This window comes from Physeter macrocephalus, chromosome 19 (genome assembly GCF_002837175.3).
Source record: "Physeter macrocephalus isolate SW-GA chromosome 19, ASM283717v5, whole genome shotgun sequence".
NCBI lineage: Eukaryota > Metazoa > Chordata > Mammalia > Artiodactyla > Physeteridae > Physeter > Physeter macrocephalus.
In genome coordinates, this window is record NC_041232.1 from 37762485 (window position 1) to 37789927 (window position 27443).

At 44.5% G+C, this 27443-nt stretch overlaps 1 protein-coding gene and 1 non-coding gene across 2 annotated transcripts in view; one reads left to right on the forward strand and one right to left on the reverse strand.

Annotated features, from left to right (window-relative positions):
- Positions 1-27443, forward strand: part of LAMA3 (laminin subunit alpha 3) — a 239651-nt gene that overhangs the window by 84095 nt on the left and 128113 nt on the right. The window contains exons 12-20 of the mRNA XM_024120969.3: positions 7451-7585; positions 14634-14771; positions 17538-17584; positions 18526-18625; positions 19330-19382; positions 19564-19669; positions 20415-20514; positions 23774-23930; positions 26216-26348. Coding sequence (XP_023976737.1) covers positions 7451-7585; positions 14634-14771; positions 17538-17584; positions 18526-18625; positions 19330-19382; positions 19564-19669; positions 20415-20514; positions 23774-23930; positions 26216-26348 — 969 coding nt within the window. The remainder of the gene's footprint in view (positions 1-7450; positions 7586-14633; positions 14772-17537; positions 17585-18525; positions 18626-19329; positions 19383-19563; positions 19670-20414; positions 20515-23773; positions 23931-26215; positions 26349-27443) is intronic.
- Positions 16833-16905, reverse strand: TRNAE-CUC (transfer RNA glutamic acid (anticodon CUC)). Its single transcript has one exon. It is a non-coding gene; the product is annotated as a tRNA-Glu (tRNA).

The following is a 27443-nucleotide window of genomic DNA, read 5'->3' on the forward strand; positions in this document are numbered from 1 at the left end:
CAATGTTGATTCTTCCAATCCAAGAACATGGTATATCTCTCCATCTGTTTGTATCATCTTTAATTTCTTTCATCAGTGTCTTATAGTTTTCTGCATACAGGTCTTTTGTCTCCTTAGATAGGTTTATTCCTAGGTATTTTATTCTTTTTGTTGCAGCTGTAAATGGGAGTGTTTCCTTAATTCCTCTTTCACATTTTTCGTCGTTAGTGTACAGGAATGCAAGAGATTTCTGTGCATTAATTTTGTATCCTGTTACTTTACCATATTCATTGATTGACTCTAGTAGTTTTCTGGTAGCATCTTTAGGATTCTCTATGTATACTATTTGGATTCCATTTATTTCTTTTTCTTCTCTGATTGCCATGGCTAAAACTTCCAAAACTATGTTGAATAGTGTTGGTGAGACTGGGCAACCTTGTCTTGTTCCTGATCTTAGAGGAAATGGTTTTAGTTTATCACCATTGAGAAGAATGTTGGCTGTGTGTTTGTCATATATGGCCTTTATTATGTTGAGGTAGGTTCTCTCTATGCCTACTTTCTGGAAAGTTTTTATCATAAATGGGTGTTGAATTTTGTCGAAAGCTTTTTCTGCATCTATTGAGATGATCATATGGTTTTTATTCTTCAGTTTGTTAATGTGTATCACATTGATTGATTTGCATGTATTGAAGAATCCTTGTGTTCCTGTGATAAACCCCACTTGATCATGGTCTATGATCCTTTTAATGTGCTGATGGATTCTGTTTGCTAGTATTTTGCTGAGGATTTTTGCATCTATGTTCCTCAGTGATATTGGCCTGTCGTTTTCTTTTTTTGTGACATCTTTTTCTGGTTTTGGTGTCAAGCTGATGGTAGCCTCGTAGAATGAGTTTGGGAGTGTTCCTCCCTCTGCTACCCCTGCATTGGCAGACGGACTCTCAACCACTGCGCCACCAGGGAAGCCCTATATTTTGGAAGAGTTTGAGAAGGATAGGTGTTAGCTCTTCTCTAAATGTTTGATAGAATTCGCCTGTGAAGCCATCTGGTCCTGGGCTTCTGTTTGCTGGAAGATTTTTAATCACAGTTTCAATTTCAGTGCTTGTGATTGGTCTGTTTATATTTCCTATTCCTACCTGGTTCAGTCTTGGAAGGTTGTACTTATCTAAGAATTTGTCCATTCCTTCCAGGTTGTCCATTTCATTGGCATATAGTTGCTTGTAGTACTTTCTCATGATCCTTTGTATTTCTGCAGTGTCAGTTGTTACTTCTCCTTTTTCATTTCTGATTCTTTTCATTTGTGTCTTCTCCCTTTTTTTCTTGATGAGTCTGGCTAATGGTTTATCAATTTTTTTTATTTTACCTCCTCTTTGATTTCTTCAGTGATCTCTTGGTTATTTAGTAGCGTATTGTTTAGCCTCCATGTGTTTGTATTTTTTACAGTTTTTTCCTGTAATTGGTATCTAGTCTCATAATGTTGTGGTTGGGAAACATACTTGATGCGATTTCCATTTTCTTGAATTTACCAAGGCTTGATTTGTGACCCAAGGTATGATCTATCCTGGAGAATGTTCCATGAGCACTTGAGAAGAAAGTGTATTCTGTTGTTTTGTTTTGTTTTGTTTATAAATTTATTTTATTTATTTATTTTTGGCTGAGTTGGGTCTTCGTTCCTGCATTTGGGCTTTCTCTAGTTGCAGTGAGTGGGGGCTACTCTTCGTTGTGGTGGGTGGGCTTCTCATTGCGGTGGCTTCTCTTGTTGTGGAGCGTGGGCTCTAGGCGCATGGACTTCAGTAGCTGCAGCACGCGGGCTCAGTAGTTGCGGCACACAGGCCCTAGAGCACACAGGCTTCAGTAGTTGTGGCACGCAGTCTCAGTAGTTGTGGCTCGCAGGCTCTAGAGTGCAGACTCAGTAGTTGTGGCACATGGGCTTAGTTGCTCCGTGGCATGTGGGATCTTCCTGGACCAGGGCTCGAACCCATGTCCCCTGCATTTGCAGGCAATTCTTAACCACTGCGCCACCAGGGAAGCCCTATTCTGTTGGTTTTGGATGGAATGTCCTATAAATATCAATTAAATCCATCTTGTCTAATGTGTCATTTAAAGTTTGTGTTTCCTTATTTATTTTCATTTTGGATGATCTGTCCATTTGTGAAAGTGGGGTATTAAAGTCGATTTCCCCTATTATGGCTGTTAGCATTTGCCTTATGTATAGAGGTGCTCCTATGTTGGGTACATAAATATTTACAATTGTTATATCTTCTTCTTGGATTGATCCCTTGATCATTGTGTAGTGTCCTTCTTTGTCTCTTGTAATAGTCTTTATTTTAAAGTCTATTTTGTCTGATATGAGAATTGCTACTCCAACTTTCTTTTGCTTTCCATTTGCATGGAATATCTTTTTCTATACTCTCACTTTCAGTCTGTATGTGTCCCTAGGTCTGAAGTGGGTCTCTTGTAGATGGCATGTATCACCCCCAGATCTTAAATCTAGATTTCCAGGAGTGAAGTTCAGGCTGGTATTTTGCACAGGTTTTCCAGATGATTCTGTCATATGTCTCTTGTTAAGAACAACTGCTCTAGTTAGTAGAAATTCCTATTTAGTGGTTGGCAGACTTTCCTGTAAAGATAAAGATAGTAAATATTTTCATCTTTATAGGCAAATTTGCAAGTACTCAAATCTGCTATTGTAACATGAAAAGAATCATAGACAGTGTGTATAATAAATGAATGAGCTTGGCTGTGTTCCAATAAAACTTTGTTTACCAAAACAGGGATCGATCTGGCCCTCAGGCCATAGTTTATAGATCCTGGGATTATATCAGCATCTCTGAGTTTGGGATTCCACAACCAGGCAATGATATTTTATCAGGAGATTCCAGTGTGCAGCCCCAGTTGAGAACTACTGGTTTAGAAAATCCATAGGCTCAATTCCACACTTGAACCAAAGGGGACGTGAAGCAAAAGGACAGAACAATTTTGCAGATCAGAATGTTTTTAGATTTTTCATTATATTTCATGACTGGATATTATTTGGATTTTCTGGGTCCAAGTGATCATTTATAACCACTTAACTTTTATCGTTAGGAAGTCAATGTTTAGTAGACACATCTTCAAGGGCTCTTTTTGAAAATGACAGGATACACAGAACATTCACTCTAGAGGGACACTGGCCTCTGGGCATGGGCACGGTTTTATTCCTCCAAGTTCAAACAAAGAGCGGTGACAAGCAAAATCAACAGCTGCTGGAAGACTCCAGGTGCTTACCTTAGGAGATTGATACAGTCTTGGGATGATTTTGTAAAGCAACCCATTTGGCCTGAAGACATGGCTGCCCAGAGGTTTCTTGACAAATACCATGAAAAGGTTTTGATTCCCCCATCACTTTGTAAGGAGCTACTTGCCATTGCCGACGTATTGCGTCAGTGTGATCGGGGCCGGGGCCCGCGCTAATGATGTGAACCCTGAGAGATGGGGTGACCGTCACTAGGGCATGCCTTCCTGCTGTCTCTCCCGAGGCTGGGCATTTCACCTGCCTGGCAGGGTGGGGCATTCATTGTTGGCGTGGAGACAAGCCAGATAACAGCTTAGAGATGAACAGGTGAATTCTGATATCTCGGTTTGGCAGCTCTGTGCCAATAAAATAAAATTCAAGGAATGGTGTTTACCCAAGAGAATTGTCGTCTTGACTATTTAGCATATTCTTCATTCATTAAACTCCTATTAAGTGCCTCCTCTATACTAGGCATGGCCAAGGCAGCTGCCTCTCACGGTCCCTGCTCCCTGGAAGCCCCCAGGCCTGTGGGAGACACACAGACAAGCAGTTATAACAGCAGGAGTTGATGCTATGACAGGGCAAGAACACGGAGCCATGGGGCATGGCAAACACAAGGGGCATCTTTACAGTTCCTTACAGAAGGGAGGGAGGGAAGGCAGGAAGGCAGGTGGGAAGGAGAGAAGGAAGGATGGAAGGAACAGTGGAAGGAGGAGGGAAGGAAAGGAGGAAGGGAAAAGGCAGAGGTTCTAGAAGGGCTTCCTGGGACCAGGAGGAGGAGGCATTGAGGATGTGGCAGATCTGTATATATATGGTGACGATCTTACAGCAAGTGACAGGAAAGCATCTTGAGGAAGAGACACCTTTTTCTAGTTTGCATAGAGGTGCTGCATGGGCTCTGGCAGCCTGAAGATTTTGAAGGGTCTGCTGTGTCACACATGTCGAGGACTTTGGATTGTGTGCTGAAGGCATTGGGTCACCGTTGAGGGGTTAATCTGGAAATTGATCTGCAAAGATTGGCATTCTAGAAAGATCACTCCTGACACCAGTGTGGAGAGTGGGTTGGAAGAAGACAGGAAACAGACAGCCTTGTCAGGAGGCTCTTGAAATAATCCAGGCAAACGAGGATGAGGTCCTGGAGGAAGGCTCTGGAAGTCTGGAAGGAGAGGAGGATTGCAGGCACTTTCCTGAGATATAAGCACTACGGCCTGGTGAGGAGGTGTGGGAGGTGAGGGTGGGGGAGAAGTGAGGGACCTCAGAGGTTTCTGGCTCCTGCACCGTGTAGGAGTATTTGCCAGATAAGTTAAGTGTCAGATGAACGTGGTAACCACTACACTATGGAAACCATGCCTAAGTTAAAAAGTGAATTTCAGAAACAGAAATTTAGAAATGCATAGGCACTAGATGCTTCCTTTCTGTTTACAAGTGGTAGTAAACCCAGATTCCTTGGACTTCAATGCCTTTGTAAAGTTCAAGTTTCTTACTGAATTCCAATGCCTGGTCTAATGCCAAGACTGTAATTGACAGTAAACCTTTGCATTTCCCTGCAGTGTTCTCAGCCTGTGGGGCCCTGGCATTGGGACCTTGTATGGCAGCTGTGATGGACAGCTGCTGTGATGGACAGCTGCTGTGATGGACAGTCAGGGTGGTGCTCATGCCAGCCTGGGTTCCAAGGCTTCTCTTGTGATGAACATGCCCTTGGACACATCCAGTGCCCTTCTTGTCAAGTTAGGTGACTGTTGAAGTATAAACAAGTTAGAGATTATGCAAAGACTGTAAAGTTGCTCTGGTTTACCCTGATCTTTTTTTTCTTAACTATTGTAAAAAAATAATTCCACAACTTCGTTACTAACCTTTTACCTGAAAAAGGGCAAAGGGAAGGAGTGGGATTTAGCTAACTTTTCAGATTATCTATTATTCTAACCCTTGTAGAAAACCTTTCTGAAATGCATGAGACTTCCCTTCCTTGAGAAGTAGGGGGAACCCAGTCAAATCTTTGAGTCTTTCAGGATCTTCCTCAAGGGACCATGTTGCAGGTTTAGATGCTAGTGTTCTTGTTTTTAAAAAATCTTTATTAAGTATAATTGCTTTACAATGGTGTGTTAGTTTCTGCTGTACAACAAAGTGAGTCAGCTATATGTATACATATATCCCCATATCCCGTCCCTCTTGCATCTCCCTCCCACCCTCCGTATCCCCTCTAGGTGCTCACAAAGCACCGAGCTGATCTCCCTATGCTACGCAGCTGCTTCCCACTGATGCTAATGTTCTTGATAGAAATGTAGATGTTTTAAATATGAGGATGGTTTGACTACACACACTAATCTGGAACATACCTTGAACACAGCTTTTAAAATCAGTTATCAGCTTGTATTCTTGGCATCATAGAAGGGCATGGGCTTTAGAATCAGACAGACCTGGGTTCAAAGCCCTACTTAGCTCCTCTGGCTGTGTGACCTTGGGCGACTTAATTAACCTTTCTAGCAACCTAAATGTCCATCGACACATGAATGGAGAAAGAAGATGTGGCACATATATACAATGGAATATTACTCAGCCATAAAAAGAAACGAAATTGAGTTATTTGTAGTGAGGTAGATGGACCTAGAGTCTGTCATACAGAGGGAAGTAAGTCAGAAAGAGAAAAACAAATACCGTATGCTAACGCACATATATGGAATCTAAAAAAAAAAAAATGGTACTGATGAACCTAGTGGCAGGACAGGAATAAAGATGTAGCCATAGAGAATGGACTTGAGGACACAGGGTGGGGAGAGGGGGAAGCTGGGGCTAAGTGAGAGTAGCATAGACATACATACACTACCGAATGTAAAATAGCTAGTGGGAAGCAGCCTCATAGCAGAGGGAGATCAGCTCAGTGCTTTGTGACCACCTAGAGGGGTGGGTTAGGGAGGGTGGGAGGGAGGCTCATGAGGGAGGGGATATGGGGACATATGTATGCATATGACTGATTCATTTTGTTGTACAACAGAAACTAACACAGTATTGTGAAGCAATTATACTCCAATAAAGATCTATTAAAAAAAACCCTTTCTGAGTATCTTTTTCCTCAACTATAAAATGCTTACCTATTTTACAGGGCTTTTGCTTGACTTCATTATTTAATCCATCCATAATAAAGTCAAGCAAGAGCCCTGTCTTCTTGGGAAATATTTATTGATTGAGACATACTGTACATGGCAGTGAGGGTCCTGAGGTGAGCTCTCCCTAAGTTTTCAGTTTGATAGGTGTTTCCTTCTTCTATTGCTATGTAATAAATGACCCCCAAATTTAGTGGCTTAAAACAATAAGGGTTATTTCTCGCAATCCTGTGGCTTGGCTGGGCAGTCTTTCTGCCAGACTTGCTGGAGGGTCTGCTGGGGCTCGGTGTCTCTCTCCATGTGGCCTTTTATCCTCGATGAGGTCAGACAGGGTACCTCCTTGGTGGTCTCAGGGTTCCCAGAGGGTGAGAATGGAAACCACAAAGCCTGTTGTGACCTGGGCTCTGAAATCCCACAACAGCACTTTCCTCTCATCCCACTGGTCGAAGTCAGTCATGAGGCCAATAAGTGATTTCAGTAATTAAAGTGTGAAAGACAAACACAGCTAAATAGAAAGTGTGAGAGGGAAGGGGGAGCTGCTGGTACAGACTGGGTGGGGAAGACCTTCCTGACCGAGACCTGAAGGTTGAGAGGGAACCAGGGGAGGGGTGTTACCTGCCGGCCAGAGCAGAGGCGCTGAGGTAGGACTGGAAGCCGCCTGCCTGCTGGGAAGGGCTCATGCCTGGAGGATTGAGACAAGCCGAGTGAGGTTCCCCAAAGCCACATCTGGCACTTATTAGGGCTATATGTATGTTCATCTCTTTTCTTCTGAAAAATGGAGGTAGGAATATGTTTAATTCAAGATTGTCATTCGATGGGAATCTATGAAGTTGAAGTTTTACTAAACAAGGCTCAGTTTGGGGAAAAAAAAATTTTTTCCCACGGGGGTAGATGCTAGAAGATTGTAGGTACTTTGCAAACCAGTGCCTGCCCTGGATGTTTCTGAATGGTATCTCTGATCTTTCCAGGAGAGATGTTTTACTCCCCTTAAGATGCAGTCTTCTGGGTTAGGAATGTATGTAAGCCACAGATTACTCAGAATCTGTGGGTGAAGGGATGGAGGATGGAGACCCCTCTGAAAATCTCTTCCCCTTCGCAGGCTGTGACTGTAACCTGGCAGGAGTTCTCCCCGAAATATGTGATGCCCACGGGCGGTGTCTGTGCCGCCCCGGGGTGGGGGGCCCTCGGTGCGATGCCTGCCGCTGGGGTTTCTACTCCTTCCCTATTTGCCAAGGTAAGTGGGCCACACATACGAAGTGAACATCAGTCCCCCGAGGTAAGTTTCCCCCTGAGGAAATGCAGAGGCTCCTTTTGGCAGAGCTGTGTGGCCTATTGTTTAATAAATGAGCCCCTGGTCTATGTATGTATGTTACATGTGACTGTCCTCAGGGCCAGGCCATGTCACCTCCCCTCCTTTGTCTTTTCAGCCTTCCTCTTCCTCCTCCCAGGTGGTCAAGCCCATGGGCTCTGGAGTCAGCACCTGGGTACAAATCCAGGCTCTGGACGGGAAGTGGTACCTGGATAGTGTTGAGGAAACTGCCAAGTAGACAAGGGCAGGGAGCAGGGTGTTCCGGGAGAGGGAACGGCACACACAAAGCCACAGACTTGCTTTGCCTCTTAGTCCCCCATCCTAGTAAGAGTCACTGAAGGCGCTGGAGGGGAAGGGGAGGCGTCTGGCCCAGTCCCTAGAGCATGATGGGTGTGCGGTAAATGTTGGGTGACCAGCAAATGAATGAATGAATTTGCCCCCGTTCTTCTCCTCCGCCTCCTACCCATTGCCTGCCATTTTTCTCCTCGGTGGCTAATGTCGTATAGGGAAAATGAGGGGAGAGAAGAAGGGAAGGTGATCAGTCAGGGCTCAGGGCCGGAACTAAACCCAGCAGGGACTTGCTGTGGGTTATTAGGTGCTGACCGACTCAGTTAGGCTCCAGGCTGAGCTTCCAAGGAGGCTCCTGGTGTCAAGCCCAGACTCCTGCCATGCAGCTCAGGGACAGGGGGACTGCAGCCCTTCCGCCTCCATGGCCATCCAGGGCCCTCGGGAAGCCAGCCAGGGCACAGCAGCAGAAATGCTCAGCCTTTCTAATCTTATTCAAGTAGTTATTTGCAAAACCCGATTGGCATCCAGAGCCCAGCTCCAGGAGAATCTGGGAAGTGCTGTTTCTAGCTTCCAGCCTCTGAGCACAGGAGGGAGGGTAGCGTCGGTACGGATGCATTGTCACCCATGAGGGCGGCCACACTAAGGCGCTGGGAGAGTGGGGCAGGAGCAGGAAGGTCCCTCCCCGAAGCAGGAGACAAAGTGGCAAAGAACAAGGTTCGCACTAGCTATCAACTTGGGCAAGTTCTTACCCGCTCTGTTCCTCAGTTTCCTGGTAATAGTGCCCGCCCTGTGACATGTTGGGTGGGTTACGTGTGTACTGATGTTTAAAATTCTTAGAGCCCAGGAAGCACTCACCTCTATGGTAGCTGCTATTCCTTTAACCCTCCTTTCTCTGCCTCATACTTCCCTCTACATCATTTTAAGAGCCTGTAGCCTCAATCCTGGTTGATCTCCCTGTTTGCGTAGATGTCTGTGTGCCATATCCCAAGCCCTTCTTTTTCCTCCCGATCCCCTGACGTGTCCTGGACCTCTATCCTCCGCCCCACTTCTCAGCCTTTGCCTCTCGGGCCACAGAAGCTCTCGGCAGTCCCTGCCCAGAGATTTAGGTCACCTGGCAGGTGGAAGGGTAAGGAAAGGAAGGGGTATCTTTTGTTTCTCTGCCTTGACTTCAACCAGAGAAGTTCAGTATTAGAATTTGGAATGCCCGGTGCATTTCCTGTGGAAACCTCAGTACAGGTGATGCTTCTGTTGGAGTTGTATGAATCATACTAGAGGCAGATTCAGTGCTGAGCTGGTGCTGTGTTCTGGTGTGGTCACCTTGTCCTTGTACATATATTGTTTCTGTTGAAAGACGTCCCAAATAATGAAGTTTTGGAGCACGAGTTGGGGGTGCTTACATTTCTATTTTAAGCTGGAGGCACTGAATCTCTCACTGACCAAATGAAGAAAAACTAGCAGGAAGGAGACAGGATGGAGGCCTTCCATTTCAGGGTCCACTAGGGGCCAAGTCTAGAGGGACTTACGTGGGGAGCAGGCAAGGTTAAGAGTAGCGAAAACGAGGTCTGTCGGACAAAAGCAGGAGGAGAAGGTTCAGGGCAGCCTCATTGCTGGCGGGGTGCAGAGGTGTGCCCTAAAGTTTGTTCTTCCAGGTTTGAAACATTAGGCTCTGGAAGCGTTTGGGATGCTCCTACATTCTGTCAGCGATGGTCTCCCTTCTCTAGTGCTTGCTTTTTCTAACAGCTTTTGTGATCTTTTAAATTTTTCCCTCGGGGGCAGTGTTGAAGCCAGTGGCTGAAGCCCAGACATGCTGAAATCTGAATCTGGTTGTGTATCAAGGTCTGACCCATTATTCTGTGATCTTTCTTAGATGAAGTTGATTGCTTGGCCCATGGAATTTTAGAATCCAACCAGTGTGACCCCAAATGCTACATCAGATGGTCCAGTATATTTTAGCCAAAAAATGTTTGTGTGGCTTTGCTCTATATTGCTTTAAAAATTTTTAAAGTCTTCTTAAAAAGAAGTCTAAAACCCTTCTCAATTGTGCTTGCCAACTGCAGTCCAGCATTTATGTTTTGCATTAACTTAATTTACTCCAGACTTTAAGCACCAGGCCATCTCCTTCTCAGTTTATTTTTGACTCACTCAAGTGCCCTGCAGTTTTCTTTCTTGCAGCTGAAAGTCAAATCGTCGATGTGAGGCCACAAAGAGAATTGTCTCTGTGTATTTCAGTTTTACGTTTGTGTTGACATCTGACTCAGCTCTTTTTCTGCAACCACAAAACACACCGCGACTCTCTGGGAACTTGGTCCTTTGGGGGTTTACTGTTCCCTTTTCCTCCTCTCCGTCTGTCGTCATTCCTGCCTTCCTGTCCTTCTTCATCTTTCTCTTCCTCTTCTTTCCTTCCTCCTCCCCCCCTTTTTTTTCTCGTGCAGTTTGCCAAGTAGCAACTAGTCAGCACTTAGAACAGAGGCCAGGAGGGTGGGAGTGTGGAGACGGCGGTCCTCCCATGACTTGGCACTGAAGGCACTCAAAGTGCAGCTGCCCCCAAACCGCAGTGGCCCAGGGCCCGAACTGTCCCCATTGGAGTTTGCTCTAGCCTTTGGGTTGTAGTTGCAGACTTTTCCTTAGAAAAGTCCTGGCAACATATGTTGCCAGTGCAAGATTAACCTGCTTCTGCGAGTCAGCGTATTCTCGTGAATCCGACAAACTGGCCCCGGGAAGAAGCCAAATGCACCGGGGCAGATGGCAGAAGGCGCAGCAGGGGAAAGTTTCTGACCTGGGATGCTCCCGGGAGAGCCCTCCCGGCCTTTCCAAGGGAGAAAACAAATCCACAGGGCTGGGCCAAGTTCTGTGCAATTTTGCTTTGAACTGGCCCTTTGCTTTGTCATTCGGCGAGTATCTAGGAGAACGTTGAGGTGATTGGAAGAAGCCTTGGGATCTTCTGTAGATCTGATCTGCTCTCAGCCCAGTTAGCCAGAGAAGTGGAGGGCGCTAAGTATCGTGGAACTGAAATGTTGGCTTTGCGGCTCTGAGTGAAGAGCGCCAAAGAAGGCACCAGCCTGCTTTTCTGACAGAAGGAAAAGCTCTAAAATCACGCGCGGCGAGAGCACCCCTGAAACAATAAGGAGCTCTGTTTCCCTTGCAATTTCTGTGTTGTCTAGTACTGTAGCCTCACTCTGTGAGCTTATTCACTGCAGGGGAAGAAGCTGGCATCCCTCAGAGCAATACCTCTCACAGCAGCGCTGCAAGAGTCAAGGAGAGAATGCACATCAGCAGAACTACAGGGCTGGACCTGGAAGAGCATTTCAATAGCTGCTTATTATCCCTTCATTTAACAAACATCTGTTTGGCAGGTACTAGGGACCAGGGCTGTGCTTGATGCTGGAAGATTTGGGGGGAGCACAGCAGACAAGCTCCCTGATTCCCTGGACCTTTATTATCTTTTTTTTTTTTTTAATACTCTTTGGGAATAAAAGTGTCTTAAAGCAAAAGCACAGTGAGGAGCGGACGAGAAGAAAATACTCCAGAAACTCTGAAGGACCTGGCTCAAAACAAAGAGCAGAATTAAAATATTCGCCAAGACTTATAGTATTTCCAAGAGTGAGAAAAGGCTGCCAGTGTTGAGGTTCGGGTTTGGGATCTGGCAACTTTCACTGATAGTTGGATTGCAATGCCAAGTGTGATGCCAGATTGAGGAATTCAGGATTTAAAATAATGTACCTGCGTTTAAGGCTGCTTCTTTGTTTTCACTTCTGGAGTGTAACTGCGTCTCCTGAGGCTCCCTGGACAACCCCTTTGGCCCTGGGAGTCAGGGTCGGTGCCACCCACGTGATGCTGGCTGGAGCTGCCACCTCTGTGCTCCAGGCTCCTGCTGCTACCCCGACTGCCTGCACGAGTGTTTCCTCTCTGCCTTCACTTTCCTTAAAGGAAGAATAGCAGAAAGAACCTGTGTTAGGGTTCTTCAGAGGAACAGAACCCACAGGATATGTGTCTGTATATATAGATAGATGTGGGTATAGATAGATAGATTTATTTTAAGCACTCGGCTCCCGGATTGCGGGGGCTGACAAGGCTGAAGTCTGCAGGGCAGCAGGCTGGAGACCAGGAAGGAGCTGATGCCGCAGCTGGAGCCCACAGGCCTTCTGGAGGTGGAATTTCTTCTTCCTCTGGGACCTCCCGCTTTTCTTGTAAGGTCTGCAACTGATGGGACGAGGCCACCCACTTCGTGGAGAGTAACCTGCTTCACTCCAAGTCAGCTGATTTAAATGTTTGTCACGTCTAACAAAACGCCTTTACAGCAGCATCTAGACTGCTGTTGCGCAAACATCTGAGCCCTATAGCCTAGCTGACATGAAAACATTAACCATTACAAAGCCCAAGAACGTTTCCTCAGTAATCTGGCCCTGGGGAGGGACTTGATCTCTGCAGACAGGCCTGCAGGGAACTTGGGGCCATGAAGGAATGCTGACCTAGACGGCAGAAGAGCTGAGTCCTTGTCCTGCTGTCTGCCAAGAGCTGGTTGAGTGGCACTCGGCCCGTTTCTTCCTCTGTCTTATGTTTAGTTTCTCGGCACCATGTCAGTAATGCTCTAGCCCCTCTCCTGGAGTTCTAGCTCGATGTGGTCAGGGAACGTGTGTTTCTCATATTTGCCTCCACCCTGACACCTGGTCACAGGGTGTAGAACACAATAGGGCTTCAATCAAGGTCTGCTGGATGGATACTTGTAAAATAGGAGGGTGGAAGGATGGTAAATGCTCCTAGGCCTGCCACTTCCTAACTGGGCCTCTCAGAACAAGTCACATAGCCTGTTGAAGTCCCAGGTAACTTGTAAATGAGAAAACGAGCCAAATTCCCTTCCAGCAGTGAGTTTATTTTGTGATTCTAGTGACAACTCGGGTAAACGCTACCACTGTTATTATCACAGAAAAGCACTATCAGAGTAACTCACCGCTTACGGGCCCGGGCCGAGTGCTGTCAATGAGAATGAAAATGGCATAGTCTCGTCCCTGTGGGAGCTCTGAGCTCCAAGGCTTAACGATGTGGGCCTTTACAGAACCTAAGGATGCCTGCAAAGAAATCACTGGAATTGGCACTTTATCTCATCTTTTCTTTCCCAAGGCCTCAACAAGTGTGGAAATTTTGAAACCTTGCAAACAAGGTCGTGTGTGTGTGTGTGTGTGTGTGTGTGTGTCTAAAGTGGTTTTTTTTTGTGTTTTTATCACTGGAATTGGCACTTTATCTCATCTTTTCTTTCCCAAGGCCTCAACAAGTGTGGAAATTTTGAAACCTTGCAAACAAGGTCGTGTGTGTGTGTGTGTGTGTGTGTGTGTGTGTGTGTGTGTATAAAGTGGGTTTTTTTTTGTTTTTACTGCATACACCGATATAAATTTGGAAGTCAGGAATACTAAACCACTGATTCCCATGAATGCAGCATGGAATGGTGTACAGAGCACATCCCAAGCACTGGGGGACCCAGGTGATCACGATAGTAATGTTAGCAAGAGTGAATGCTCGCTGAGCAAGCACTGCGCACACTGCCCTTCTTGTCTGTGGCTGCTGATTCTCTAGTGATCTCATGGGGTGGGTACTGTCATCAGCTCGTTTCTAGAAGAGGAAACTGAGGCTTGGAGAGGCTAAGCAACGTGCCCGTGATCACACAGCTATTAAGTGGCAGAGCCGTTACTTGAATCTGGATGTGTCTGCCCCGGAGACTGAAGCCCTTTGCTCCAGGCTAGTTCGGTGACCTTGGACAGACATGTCACTTAACTTCTGAACTTCACTATGTAACCCTGGAATTCAACGAGATAATCTCTCCAGTCCCTTCCAGTTCTTAAGGTGTGAAACCCTTCAGCTCAGGATATAGTGGGCCATTTCCAGCGCTCTCCTCTCCCCAGAAGCAGGTCCTCGCAGAGTGAGTGCTGAGTGAGGCTGAGTAACTGCCACCTTGTGGGACGTTAGCTGCAGGGACCGGTAGGAACCTGACCCAGTAGGAAGGAGTAGAGAGGGGAACGTCCAGAATCTCTTCTCTCCATCCACGCGTGTGTAGTCACCTGCTTGAGGGGGAAGAAGGGAACCTGGGATGCTTTTCCTGTCTATTCCGGACCCTGCCTACATCACTTTTTTCATGATTATTCAGTTACACCTCACCTTGAGAAACTAAGTATGAGGAAAGGGGAAAAAGGAGGGGATCACTGTAGGCCGATCTGGACTGGAATGGTTTGCATTTGATCCCCAGTGGGATGTAGAATTAATGTGGCCTCTCCATTGACTCACATCCCCAATCAGCTGTTCCCTGCGTCTTCCTCTGATGAGCACCATTACTGAATGCGAGAAGCATCCCCCAAATCCTCATCCACAACCAGCCAATCTTGGTCAGTATGAAATTAACAACAGAAAAAACCCAGCATTTATTGATTGCCAGTATGAGACAGGCATTGGACCCAGCTCTTTCAAGTATTATCTTTATCTAATCCTGGCAACAATCTTATCAAGTAGATGCTAATATTATTCCCATTGAAGAAAGGGGAAACTGAGGCTTAGAGCAATCGAGCGACTTGTTTCAAGTTCCATGTCCGATAAGAGGTGGAGCTGGAACTTGCATTTGGGTCTTTCTGGCCCCGCCTCCATGCTCTTATCCGGGTCCTGTGCCCCCTGCCCTGGGTCTTACTGAGGTCTTTTCATCCAGCCTGCCAGTGTTCAGCCCTTGGCTCCTACCAGATGCTGTGCAGCCCAGTGACTGGACAGTGCGAGTGTCAGCCGGGGATCACAGGACAACGGTGTGACAGGTGTCTCTCAGACGCCTCTGATTTCCCCCACTGCCAAGGTAGGGAAGACATCAGAATGCCGGAGGGCGGGTTCCTCTCTGAAGTATGTGCAGGCAGCATCCCAAAGAAGCCTGCAGACCCCTGCAGACCCACCACTGGTCACTGCTACACTTCTGACCCTAATCTGCCTGGTTCCTCCCCAGTTTGAGTCCATTGAAAACGGGTATACCAGTTATACATCTTAAAAGAAATCTAAAAATGATTTATTCCTAAAATTTTAAAAATTATTTCGTGTGCTATAAATTTGTGTTTCTTCTTTTCTTTTTCCTTCTTTTTTTTTTTAATATTTATTTGGTTGCACTGGGTCTTAGTTGTGGCTCACGGGCTCCTTAGTTGTGGCATGCAAACTCTTAGTTGTGGCGTGAATGTGGGATCTAGTTCCCTGACCAGAGATCTAACCCGGGCCCCCTGCACTGGGAGCGTGGAGGCTTAACCACTGCACCACCAGGGAAGTCCCCATAAATTTGTGTTTCTTGATTTGCATGTAAATTCTCTGTGTAGCAGTGTGGCAGAGGTGACCCCTTTCAGCTAAGCTGAGCATTCTTGTCCCCCTTCCCAAGGCAAAGTGGCTTCTCTCTGGTCCTGGGTGGCGGCACTGATGTGGCTGCTTCGTAATTTCCTGTAGGTGTTCTAACAGGTCTGCCCCGCAGGCAGGCAGAGCAGGGCTTTGCTGGGGCTCTGCTCCCCTCTCTTGCCTGCCACTGGCCTCCTGGGGGATGGTGTCCTCACACATCAGCCCAGGTGTGAGGGGCCGGGGAGTGGGGTGGACCAGAGTCTATTTAGTTTGGAAAGAGTGAGCCAAGGATTGAAACACTGTCCTGGGTCGGTCCTCATGCCTGCAATGATACGAGACATGAGAGTGTGCCGGGCTCGGTGACTCAGGGCACAGACCAAAGATGCCCAGGAATCTCCTTGTGCCCCCGGAGTGTGCAGGCCCCAGTGGCAAGTAGCTCCTGACTGCTGCTTTCAGAGACCCTTTCTCTGTTGAGAAGCGGGTGTTTGTGAAAGGCTGACCCAGACTTTGCGTCAGGAGACTGTGGTTTTCTCAGACCCCTTTCTGCTCCTGATGGCACTTGGAGCCTGGCACGCGGAACCATCTGAAGACAGGGCTGCAGCTCCAGCTTGATTCCCCAGAACCTCGCTGACCAGAATCCTCAAGAGAGCAGGCTTTCCTGCCGGTGGCAACAGTAGCCAGCAGTCAGAGGGGACTGCTCACTTTGGAGAAGGCCTGGAGGTCCCTGGAGAGGGAGGCTGTCCCAGGATGGGTGTCCTCACCTCCCTGGGGTCGGGAGTGGAAGGAAGTGCTGAGCAGTGGGCAGAGGGTCTGGGCAGCCAGGATACATTCCCTGGAGCTGGATGGGGCTGCTGGGCAGCTTGGGGAGGAGCCAAGGGCTGGGCGGGGCCAGGTTGGAAAGCAGCAAGGAGCTGGAAGGTTGTGTTGGCTTGTTACAGAAGAATTCAGGAGCATCAGAAAAGGAAGAGGCAGAGGGCTTCCCTGGTGGCGCAGTGGTTAAGAATCTGCCTGCCGATGCAGGGGACAAGGGTTCAAGCCCTGGTCCAGGAAGATCCCACGTGCCGCGGAGCAACTAAGCCCATGCGCCACAACTACTGAGCCTGTGCTCTAGAGCCTGTGAGCCACAACTGCTGAGCCCGTGAGCCACAACTACTGAAACCCGCATGCCTAAAACCCGTGTTCTGCAACAAGAGAAGCCACCGCAATAAGAAGCCCGCGCACCGCCACGAAGAATAGACCCCACTTGCCGCAACTAGAGAAAGCCTGCGTGCAGGAACAAAGACCTAACTCAGCCAAAAATAAATAAATAAATTTGTAAAAGAAAAAAATGGAAGAGGCAGAGAGAGAATATCATCAAGGGGGAAGTTGAAACAAAGAGAGGAGACAATAAGGCAAAAAGTCTAGGGAGCAACATGTAAGAAAACAAGATCATATTATGGGTTTATTTAAATTATTTGAAAAAGGCTCAGAGCAGGTTTACCCAAACTCTCTTCATTTTTATTTTTATTTATTTATTTTTTTGGCCTCACAGCTTGTGGGATATTAGTTCCCTGACCAGGGATTGAACCCAGGCCCTCGGCAGTGAGAGTGCCGAGTCCTAACCACTGGACTGCCAGGGAGTTCCCTCTTCATTTTTAATGCCGTGTGATAGTAATGCTGAGACTCTGCAAGACCCTAATTTGTTGAAAAGCGATTATTACATTGGGTTTGTAATACTATATTGACTAAGGCAAGAAAGCAAATTAATTAATTTTAGAAATAATTTCAATACAGGTGGAGAACAAGGGGGCTGTGATAGTTAAAGAATTGTCTTGAGTAACTAAAAAATATACTTACAAATTCTGTAACATCTAATTGGACAATTAAAAAAAAAAATCTCTTGGTACAATACTGCCCTCTTCTGGATAACTCTAACGATGTTCAAAATTCTAGACTCCTTTCACCAGTCTCCTTTGTTATCAGTTGGAAGTGAACTTTTAGTAGTAGGCAGGGAAGAGAGTTGTTCAGTGGCCAAAGGGGTGATTTGAGGATTAAGGACCATGAAGATTGTTCAAGGTGTCTTTTTCTGAATTACATGCAAAGTCCTTGCCACCCATCTATCAAAAAATACAAACGTAGATGCACCAGTTTTAAAAACAAGTAAAACTTAAAAAACAAAAACAAAACAAAAAAAACCCTCAAAACATCAAAACAAAGGGCCAATCAAACATTAAAACCCCAGACATTTACACCACTTCTAAATCATATACAGGCTCCAGCAGTGTCTGTGACCCAGCCGGAACCCTGGACTCCAGTTTGGTAAGTAGAGAATTGTAAAAGGGTTGCGATTCTAACTATTGTTCTGATACTTATTTGAGACGGACACATTTGGGAGCTTCCTGAAATTAAAAGTAAATTAAAATAAGACCCGAGGCCAAATAGCTTGAAGAGACCATTGCTCTTTTTCAAAGTGCATATGTGATATTGTGATTTTCTGCCCCAAACAAAAGAATACGGTTTATTTAAACTTTGAATTGTAGAGTCCTAGCGTTACCCTGAGGGTGCTGCCACCCTGGAAACCTGCACATAAGCCTGCCGTACATAATTAAAATTAAGAAAATCAGAGGCCAGTACACATTTAATTAAGCTGTGTACAAAGTAATTGCAATTTATTTGCTATTACTCCAAGCACAATACCATGGCATTCTGATTCATTTTCTAAGCACTTTAGAAATTATCTGTCTTCTTGGCCTCAGAGCTTGGAGAAGCTGGAACTCCAGGCCCTGGAGGGAAAGGGGAGAGACATTTTGCCTTTTCACTATGGGGCTTCACGATGTTTAAGTAAGGCAGTGACTCTGGCATATAATAGACACACTTGCAGATAAACATAATTTTCTACTACCTCTCAGCATGTTAAATATTCAGATATTTTCCATTAAGATTTATAGTCCATGCTGTAACAGAATCAACAAATAATGCCAATGTTATAAATGAGTCGTTAAAATTTTTTTTCTTTTTCTGAATTTTCCAATTTTGCTTTAACCACGTATATGGCTTATGTGTGTAACAAATAAATAAATAATAAAACAAAAGCAATTAGCAGACTGTTGAAATCAACCCAGTACTTTTATTCTTCCTGGATACACTTAATTTACATTTCGTGACCAAAATATATTTCTGTGACAAGCTTTGTTCAGAACACTTGTTTGGAAACCTCTTAATTCTGAGATGTCAAGCATTAGTTTGATTTTCTTTTAAAGGGGCATTGCCGATGCAAGCTTCATGTTGAAAGTCCTACTTGTAGCATCTGCAAGCCATTATATTGGAATCTGGCCAAAGAAAACCCCAGTGGATGTTCAGGTGAGGTTTCCTACGAACAATATTTTACCGTATTGTAACTTCCTCTTGATTTTCTTTACCTCAATGACTCAACTCACAAAAGAGCTATTGATTTAATCTGTTCAGTTTGTTTGAAATTCTGTATAAATGTCTTGATTCCCCCACCCCCCCCACTTTTGGCAGAACTTCTGTCATTTTCAAAATCTCAGCAAGGGATTTATATCCTGTTTCCATACGTATCATGTTGTTGGAGAAGGCAGCTGCTTGATAAATGGTTTTTCCGCCTTGTTTTTATAATCCACACTTCCCGGTTTAATTTTATTTTCATTTTATGCTTAGATTGAAGCCAGTATAGGAACTTGGAAACACCAAGCTTAAGACGGCTAAGTGGAGTGAATATCTTTTAATAGGGTATATTTTCATGTAAGCATATCGATAATGACCTTGACATTAGAATCATTTAAAAATCCCATGATGTTGCAGCTTTTGTCTTTTATGAGTGGTCATGAACAAACCAGTACTCCTTGTAGGTAGATGGTATTGATCTGGCTGCTGGGTTCTGCTGACCCCAGAAAGCAATTCAGTTTTAGGCCTGACTGGTGCAAAGTGGAGTTCTACTGAAGCATGCTAGAAAATGATTGTAGTATTGCTGGTGTGTCCTGTTCCCAGAGCTGGAACTGTCCTTTTTGTAACCTTGGTCCAAGGATGCTCTTTTATCTTCCCAGAATGCCAATGCCATGTGGCGGGAACCGTGAGCGGAATTGGAGAGTGCGGGCAGGTAATGTGGGCCTATTTTTCCTGGGAGGGGTTTCTGCAGGAGGGTGTTAGTGCCATCTTCATGGAAGTTTTCGGATCCCGGCTACCCTGCTTCATATGACACAATGAGCCAGTTTGAAATCTTGAAGATTAGCAAATTCTGTAATCTCACCAAATTTTGTCATCTGCTCATTGTTCTGCAGTTAGATGGTGACTGTCACTGTAAGTCCCACGTCGGTGGTGATTCCTGTGACACATGCGAAGATGGATATTTTGCTTTGGAAAAGAGCAGTTACTTTGGGTGTCAAGGTAAATCCTTCCAGGGGGTCCTGAGTAAGGCAAAAGGACAAAAGATGGACAAAGACTGGCAGAGTAACCTTGCTTCTGAGTTCACTGTCTTCTTGCAGTCTTTCTGATGGGATGGGACTGAAAAGATCTGTCCAGGGAAATTGGCCAAACATTCCCCTAAAACTAGAAATAAATTGCAAACAAGGCTGCTTCCACTTTTCTTCTACCAGCACACTGTTGGTTTAATTATAAAAAATCATAATTGAGATGTGGGGGAGCCATAGGGGAGATGTAAATAACATCAAGGCTTAGAGATTTTAAAGATAAATTTTGAAATATTAAAAAAGCTCACACAATAATATTGTGTGATTAATATTGTGTTAAATAATGAAGTTGCAGGAGCCCCACAAGGCTACTCTGGTATCTTTCGAGCAGCCTCTCCTTAGCACCCACTGTTTATAGTAGCACTATGCCGTGAAATCGTGTTTAGCTCCTGGGCTGCTGTCGCCTTACGTGGGACAACAGTGTTGGAACTGGCCTACAAGTGCACCTCCAACTTTCAAGTGGACTCTTGGGGGGACTTGCTATCTTACTTTGGGAGGTTCCTACATATTTCAAACACCTGCCAGATGTAAGGTGTGACAAGGGAAAGAAGGCGCAGCCCTGCAACCCCGGGCTTCCTGATTTCCACTTCTCGTAGAGGGAGGGGAAGCCTCCAGCGTGGAGATGCTTTGATGGGTGACCACTGCTGTTTCCCGACTCTCAGGGTGTCAGTGTGACATTGGTGGAGCCGTCACCCCTGTGTGCAGCGGGCCCTCTGGAGTCTGCCGGTGCCGAGAGCACATCATGGGGAAGACCTGCCAGCGGTGAGTCTTCACGGAGGTCCCCTCCATACTGACGTCATGAAGGCTCTCTCAGAGTTCTGTCTGTGCCGACAGTTCTGGGGGAGAGAGAAGCGGTCCCAAGGTAAGAGGGCCAGTGAAGCTGTACTGTCATTTGCAATCTGGACACTTGTCAGTGAGGCCAATTAAAACAGGAGGTGAAGTTGCCCTAAAAACGGTTCCACTTTGTAGATCACAGAGTGGCCTCACTGGAAAGTTCCCAGAGGTGCAAAAAGCCAGGTGGGCGAGACTTGGGCTGGATGCATGAGGTGGGTTCCCACAGCTGAACCTCCACATGGAAGTCACAGCCTGGAGGAGCCCAGCAGATGCAGCTACTGCTTCTCCCGCGGGATCCGTGACTGTGGGGCTGGGGGTTAAGACAACTTTAGAAGTGGGAAGAAGTCCCTCATCTCATGCAGAAGCAAATCAAAATGAACGGAAGGAGCAAGGGAGCCAAGTGGAGACTGAGGTCCCAGAGGGGCTATAGCAGGTATGGAGCACGCTGCCTCTGTCCTGCCTGTTTAGCAGTTTCTATGTTTATATGAAACCATGATCCATCCATAACTGTCCATTAGTGGAAGGAAGAAAATTTTTAATATTCTAACTTTTATTTTAAAATTTATTTTATTTATTTATTTTTGGCTGCGTTGGGTCTTCGTTGCGGTGCGCGGGCTTCTCACCGCGGTGGTTTCTCTTGTTGCAGAGCACGGGCTCCAGGCACACGGGATTCAGTAGTTGTGGCTCGGGGGCTCTAGAGTGCAGGCTCAGTAGTTGTGGCGCATGGGCTTAGTTGCTCCGTGGCATGTGGGATCTTCCCGGACCAGGGCTCAAACCCGTGTCCCCTGCATTGGCAGGCGGATTCTTAACCACTGAGCCACCAGGGAAGCCCTCTGACTTTTAATCATACACTGAAATCTTGTGAAATGCAACTTCTAAATCTCAAGTACATTCACTACTTCTGCATTGTCAACAGGTTAATAAAGAGATCTTTAATGTAATCAAGGTGAACCGTATGTATTGGGGTGGCCAAAAAGTTCGTTCATGTTTTTCTGTAACATCTTATAGAAAAACCCAAACGAAATTTCTGGCCAACCCAATACTTAGAATGACACTTCTCTCCTTTTCCTCGGTGTTTCCAACATTTGAATTCTCAGGATCAGAGCAGCTCAGCTGTGCTTTCTTCCATTGTTTCTAAATGATAGTAAAAGGGGCCTCATAGTAAAATGTATGTGAAGAAAGGCACGTCTGTAGTTTTGTTTTCCTGCAGATGAGCGAGGTTCACCATAGACCAGAGGAACTTCATAAATTGGCTCAGAAACATTTTCCACCCATGTTTTACCTTTTCCCGCCTTCCTGTTCATAAAGTGAGCTTTCTCCCTACTTAATCATCATGAGTTTTTTCTCCTTCCAACTATGTAGGTGATTGGCTAATTTGGGGGTTGAAATAATGTGTCAGAATTAATTACCCACCCTGAGGCCAAAATATTGACATTACAGTCAATACATATATATATGGAATTTAGATTATCCTTTGATTTAGTAGTAAATGATAAATGAAATAAAAGGATAGCACACCAACGACATAGATGCCATAGCACCTTTTTCCAGGTTGATAAATCTTGCATCTTTTTGTCCTAAATTCCTACAAATGTTTGTTTACGGTATTATTTGTGTATTTTTAGTTTTTCTTACAAGTTTAGAAAGCATTCACATTCACTTTGTTTTCTAAATAGTTTCTGTGATAATGTAATATGTGTTACATTGTAAAATTTTAATAAGTACCTAAAAGTAAAAAGGCAAAGGAAAATCTTCATTCTGCCACCCAGAGATAACCTCTTTTAATATTTTTTGTATATTTTCTAGGCTTTTTCTATGAAAAAAAATTAGTATTGTATTTTATCATATAATTTATATCAATTTTTTCACATATCATGAACATTTTCCATTGTAATTAAGTAGTGTTCAAAATATTTAATGGTTACATAATATTTAATAATTTCTTTATTTCATAATTGTACATATATTTTGTTTCCAAGTTTTCACTGTTGTAAACATTCTTTTATGTTAACTTTTTTTAACTTTATTTTTGTCTGTGTTGGGTCTTCTTTGCTGCATGTGGACTTTTCTCTAGTTGCTGTTGTCTTCGTTGCGGTGCATGGGCTTCTCATTGCTGTGGCTTCTCTTGTAGTGGAGCGCGGGCTCTAGGCACGTGGGTTCAGTAGTTGTGGCACGCTGGCTTAGTTGCTCCACGGCATGTGGGATCTTCCCGGACCAGGGCTCGAACCCAAGTCCCCTGCATTGGCAGGCGGATTCTTAACCACTGTGCCACCAGGGAAGCTCTATGTTAATTTTTGACCCTATAAAATCATTCTTTAGAAAATATTCCCTGAAGTAGAATTTCTGTGTCAATGGGAATGAACATTTTTAGGGATCTTCATAAATTACCTCCATAAATTACCTTCATAAATTGTAAGCATTCCTAATTCTACTTGCAATATAGGAGCATGCCCTTTTATTTCCCTTGACTAATTGGTCTTTATGGCTTTAAATTCACTAACAGCTATTAGCTTGGGACTGGATTGTCAAAATGCGCCATTTTGAAGAACTTCAAGTAGTTTGAATATAAAATGTCACACAAGCATTAGACTATTTTTGATCCCGCTCTGTGACCACCATTCTCAGACTCTTGAAAGGAATCCATTTATAGGCATATAGTTTAAGAGAAAACAAGACATAGAAAAGTCATTCTAATGATCAAAATATATATGTATATGTAGAGAAAATGTATCTAACTTGTAAACTTGGCATATGAAGTATTTTATGTTGTGTTCACTATTATATCTGCAGTGCTTAGCAACAGTGCCTGGCAAAGATACTAATATTTGTGTAATCAGTGAATATGAGTATAAATGAATGAATTTATGGTAAATAGCCCAATTTGACTTTGCTAAATCGTTGGCAACCATTTAAAACATTTTAAAGAGTGCTACCACTATGGGCTGTTCTAAATGCTTTTCTCATTTGACTGCTTGGAACGAGTAGTGTTGGGTGTTTTCTGTGAATGTTTACATGAGCGAAAGCAATAATTTAGAGAAAAAGCAGTGCCCCCCCAAATTGTCCTTATTTAATGTGCTCTGTCAATTTGGTGGGCGTTCTCTCAGTGACAGCTATTGGGATTAAAGGATATCCAGATTATCAACGAACCTCACTTTCTGTATCCACATTTACATTTTATTTATAAAAGTCCTGAAAACAACTACTATTTTCCGGATTTGCATCATATGAGGTATGAGATTGAAGATGGCACTACACCCAACGGAAGAGCGCTTCGGTTTGGATTTGATTCCCTGGAGTTTCCTGAGTTCAGCTGGAGAGGGTATGCTCAGATGACCTCGGTACAGGTGAGCAGCCAGGGGGAAGCAGCCTCAGGGTAGAGCAGCCCATACACTTGCCCACAGCCCTCTCAGCGAGACCCCCAAAAGGTGAACTCTCCCAAAACTGATTCCAGGACTCTTGTTCTTGAGAGGGTAGATGGGGTGCTGGGTAAGGTTGGATTTTAACTGATAAGCATATATATATCGATTTCACAGCTTATTGTTGCTTTAATTTGGTCACCAAATCAGAAAATGAAGGGATTAAAGAAAGATGGCGCTTATCTCTGGAGACGTTTTATAAGAAGTTTTCCAGACGAAAGTAGGCTATATTTTAACATGAGAGACATTTTTCTTTAAAGCCATTTGTGGAGGATAAAAATGAGTTAACTTAATTCCAATAAAGCCTGTGTTGCTGAATTTTGAACAATGCTTTTTTTTTCTTTTTTACTTTTTATAACTCTGAATTACTGTATGAACAGAAACTAAGGTAAAGGAGAGTTTTAGACAGTGCTATTTAATTTTTCTTTCCCATATTTCTCCTGTCCTTCAGTCTTCTCTACCGTATCCATCTCTCTTGGTTTTGCAGTGGAATAATTAAGGAATTTACACATTGTCTGTTTACCTTTAGAACTTTTACAACATTTATAACTGAATATTTCTTTATAGTCATTGAGTAGTTTTATCCTCAGAATTTCTCTTTGAGGTTGCTCTCTTCAAGCTGTTTCTCAGTGGAGAAATTCAAAATAAAAGAGGCAAGTTGATGATGATGGTAGCTCAGTATATATCCTTAGCAGATCCAGGACTAGTGCTTGCTATTTCTAAATCAGGCAGCCCTTAGAGAAACAGGGCCGGGGTCACAGTTCCCTAGGAGCCCGCATTGATTCTAATGCTGCTTCTTGCCTGGCAAAGTGCCCCATCTAAGATGCCCTTCGCTAACAGTACCTGGGATCTTAAAGACACTTCACCGTTTTCTCCTTCTCCCCCAAAACAGCAATTCAGTTTCTTTAGTTCTCTGCTTTCACTTCATTATTCAGAAAAAAGCAGTGCATTCCACTAAGTCATAATAGGATGTGAATGACTCAGAGCCCAATCAAGGTATATACCTCCTCACAGGTGTTTGCAGTTTGAAAGAATAGCTGGTTAACACAAAGAAATGAATTTCTAATGATGGATTTTTCTGTAAGTATTTTTAGTCAGAGGACTTGGGTGGTGTTCCCTGGAATCACCACTTACTTTACTTTGCCCTTAATACATTCTTGCATTTTTATTTTCCGATGTGGAACTCACCCTTAAAGATGAATTCTGTCAAACTGAGAGGGGCAGCTGGAGTTCCTCAGTGTGGGTCAGCTGCAACTCCTGCTCCCGGAGCAAAGGATTCTACCCAATGCCAGTCTTTATTGTCATGGATGTCTTGTTCAACAAAAGTCCCCTTCATTTCAACCAAAGGAGCTGGAGGAAAGACCTAAAGAACTACTGGTTTAGAAATTTCCATGTTTCATGAACTTTCCTTGGGCCACAGCTGGATCTGGACATGTGGTCTGTGGTTCGGAATTGAAATAGTCTAGTGTCTCCTTCAAGATCATGGGCCCAGCGACACTTACAGAGCATTGTGCTGGCAATGGGACCTGGGGACCAGCAAGACCCCCTGTCCCCAGCAGAGAGCCCACATTCTTCTCAGACAGGGACTGAGATAAATTCCATATGATTTAGCAGGCAGATTTTAGTTACATCTAGATTTCATCGCTAATGTGTTTGGGATCTTATAACCTCTCCTTAACCACCTACTGGTTTCTGTGACTGTTTCAGATGTTACGTATGTGAAGTGGACTCTGGAGTGCTCTCTCTCTGGGGCTGGTGGTGTTAAATAACATACTTTCTTTTCCTTCTGTTCTGCCTTTTTATTTCTCCCAGCTAGTGGTGGTTGCCCCGTCACTGTTTCTTTCCCTGAACTAATCCATCTAACATTCCGCTCTGTCTGCCTGATTACTAAAAGGTCAAAAGGGGATCTCGGTTGCTGAGGGAGTGCGTTTTCACTGAACCTTTAATTGTAAGTGATTTAAATTTATTGGCTGACTTGCCTGTGTTCATCTTCCGCAGAGTCAGTCACTTGGTGTTTGTTGAGTGGGTGTGAATGTGTGTGTATATGAGTGTGTGTGTGTGTGTGTGTGTGTGTGTGTTTGTGTGTGTGTGTGTGTTTGTGTGTGGTTTCACTACAAGCTCAGTAGTGAAACTGGAATGCCATCACTGTTTGGCTAGCATTTCTTTTAACCAGCTGTCTCTTCTATACTTTATGGGTTTTTGGTATTTTTCAGAATGAAGTAAGGATCGTGTTGAATGTGGGGAAGTCAAGTCTCTCCTTGTTTTGGGTTGTTCTGAGATATATTAACCCTGGATCTGAAGCAGTATCTGGCCGTGTAACTATTTATCCATCCTGGGCTAAGGCAGGTGGGTAAACTTTCAAGCCTCTTTTGGATAAAGAAGTGATTAATTAGTGAAACATTTTCTCTAATTTTCACAAAGTTGATCTCTTTAGAAAACATGAAGCCTGGGATGTAGTCTTATTGGGACACAGATGCCCTGTCCTTTGTACCTTTTCAATCTCTAAATGCTCTGAGTATTTAAATTTTGCTGTTAAATTTGTTATTAACTGTCATAAAAGAAATCAGTGTAACAACCTATGTACCTTGGCTGAACCCCATGGGTTATGATATCACCACAGGGCAAAGCTAATTTATAACTCATTCAGGTAAAGTGGGTGTCACCTTTGTGGTGTTACTTGAGAGCCGCTGGCCTACTGCCCTAAATTCTCCCATTGTTTCAGGCAAACCAAGTAATTCAAGGAGAAATAGGTGAGGACAGGAATTTTTAAGATGCATGTGGTAAAACATGAAGCCCAAGAGAGCTCCGGGGAGGAATATGCCAACCTCATTCAAGGGTGAGGGATTCCTGAGGGCAGACGAGGAGCCACAGTCAGAGAGCAGACCTCACCACAGTCAGGGATGAGGCCTGGAAGTCTGTTCTGCAAGGAGTGAGGGCTTCCGCTAGTCCAGGAACAGACTACTGGGAATTCCACAAGGACACAAAATGGCGCCAATGGAAATCTAATTTAGGTGCAAAATTTAAGCGCCTTCGTTTAGTATCCATGGCAGAGTCGGACTTGGGGAAGAAATGATGTACCCAGTTGTGTCAACCAAGCTTGTAAGGCTGGAGGCTGATTAGACAGTAAGTACTGGGAAGAACTGGCAAGCTTGCTTTATCATTTACAGAGTACTTTGGCATGATAAGAACTTTGATAAGTTCAAGTTTCACATGATAAGAACATTGTGAACCAGAAGAAGGTTGAGGAAACAGCTGAGAGGTGTAGTAAATTTTCTAAGCACACAGCTGGTCTTTGTAGACAAGACCCAATCCTCAGACCCCAAACCCTTTCTTTTTTTTCTTTTTTTTTTTTAACATCTTTATTGGAGTATAATTGCTTTACAATGGTGTGTTAGTTTCTGCTTTATAACAAAGTGAATCAGTTATACATATGTTCCCATA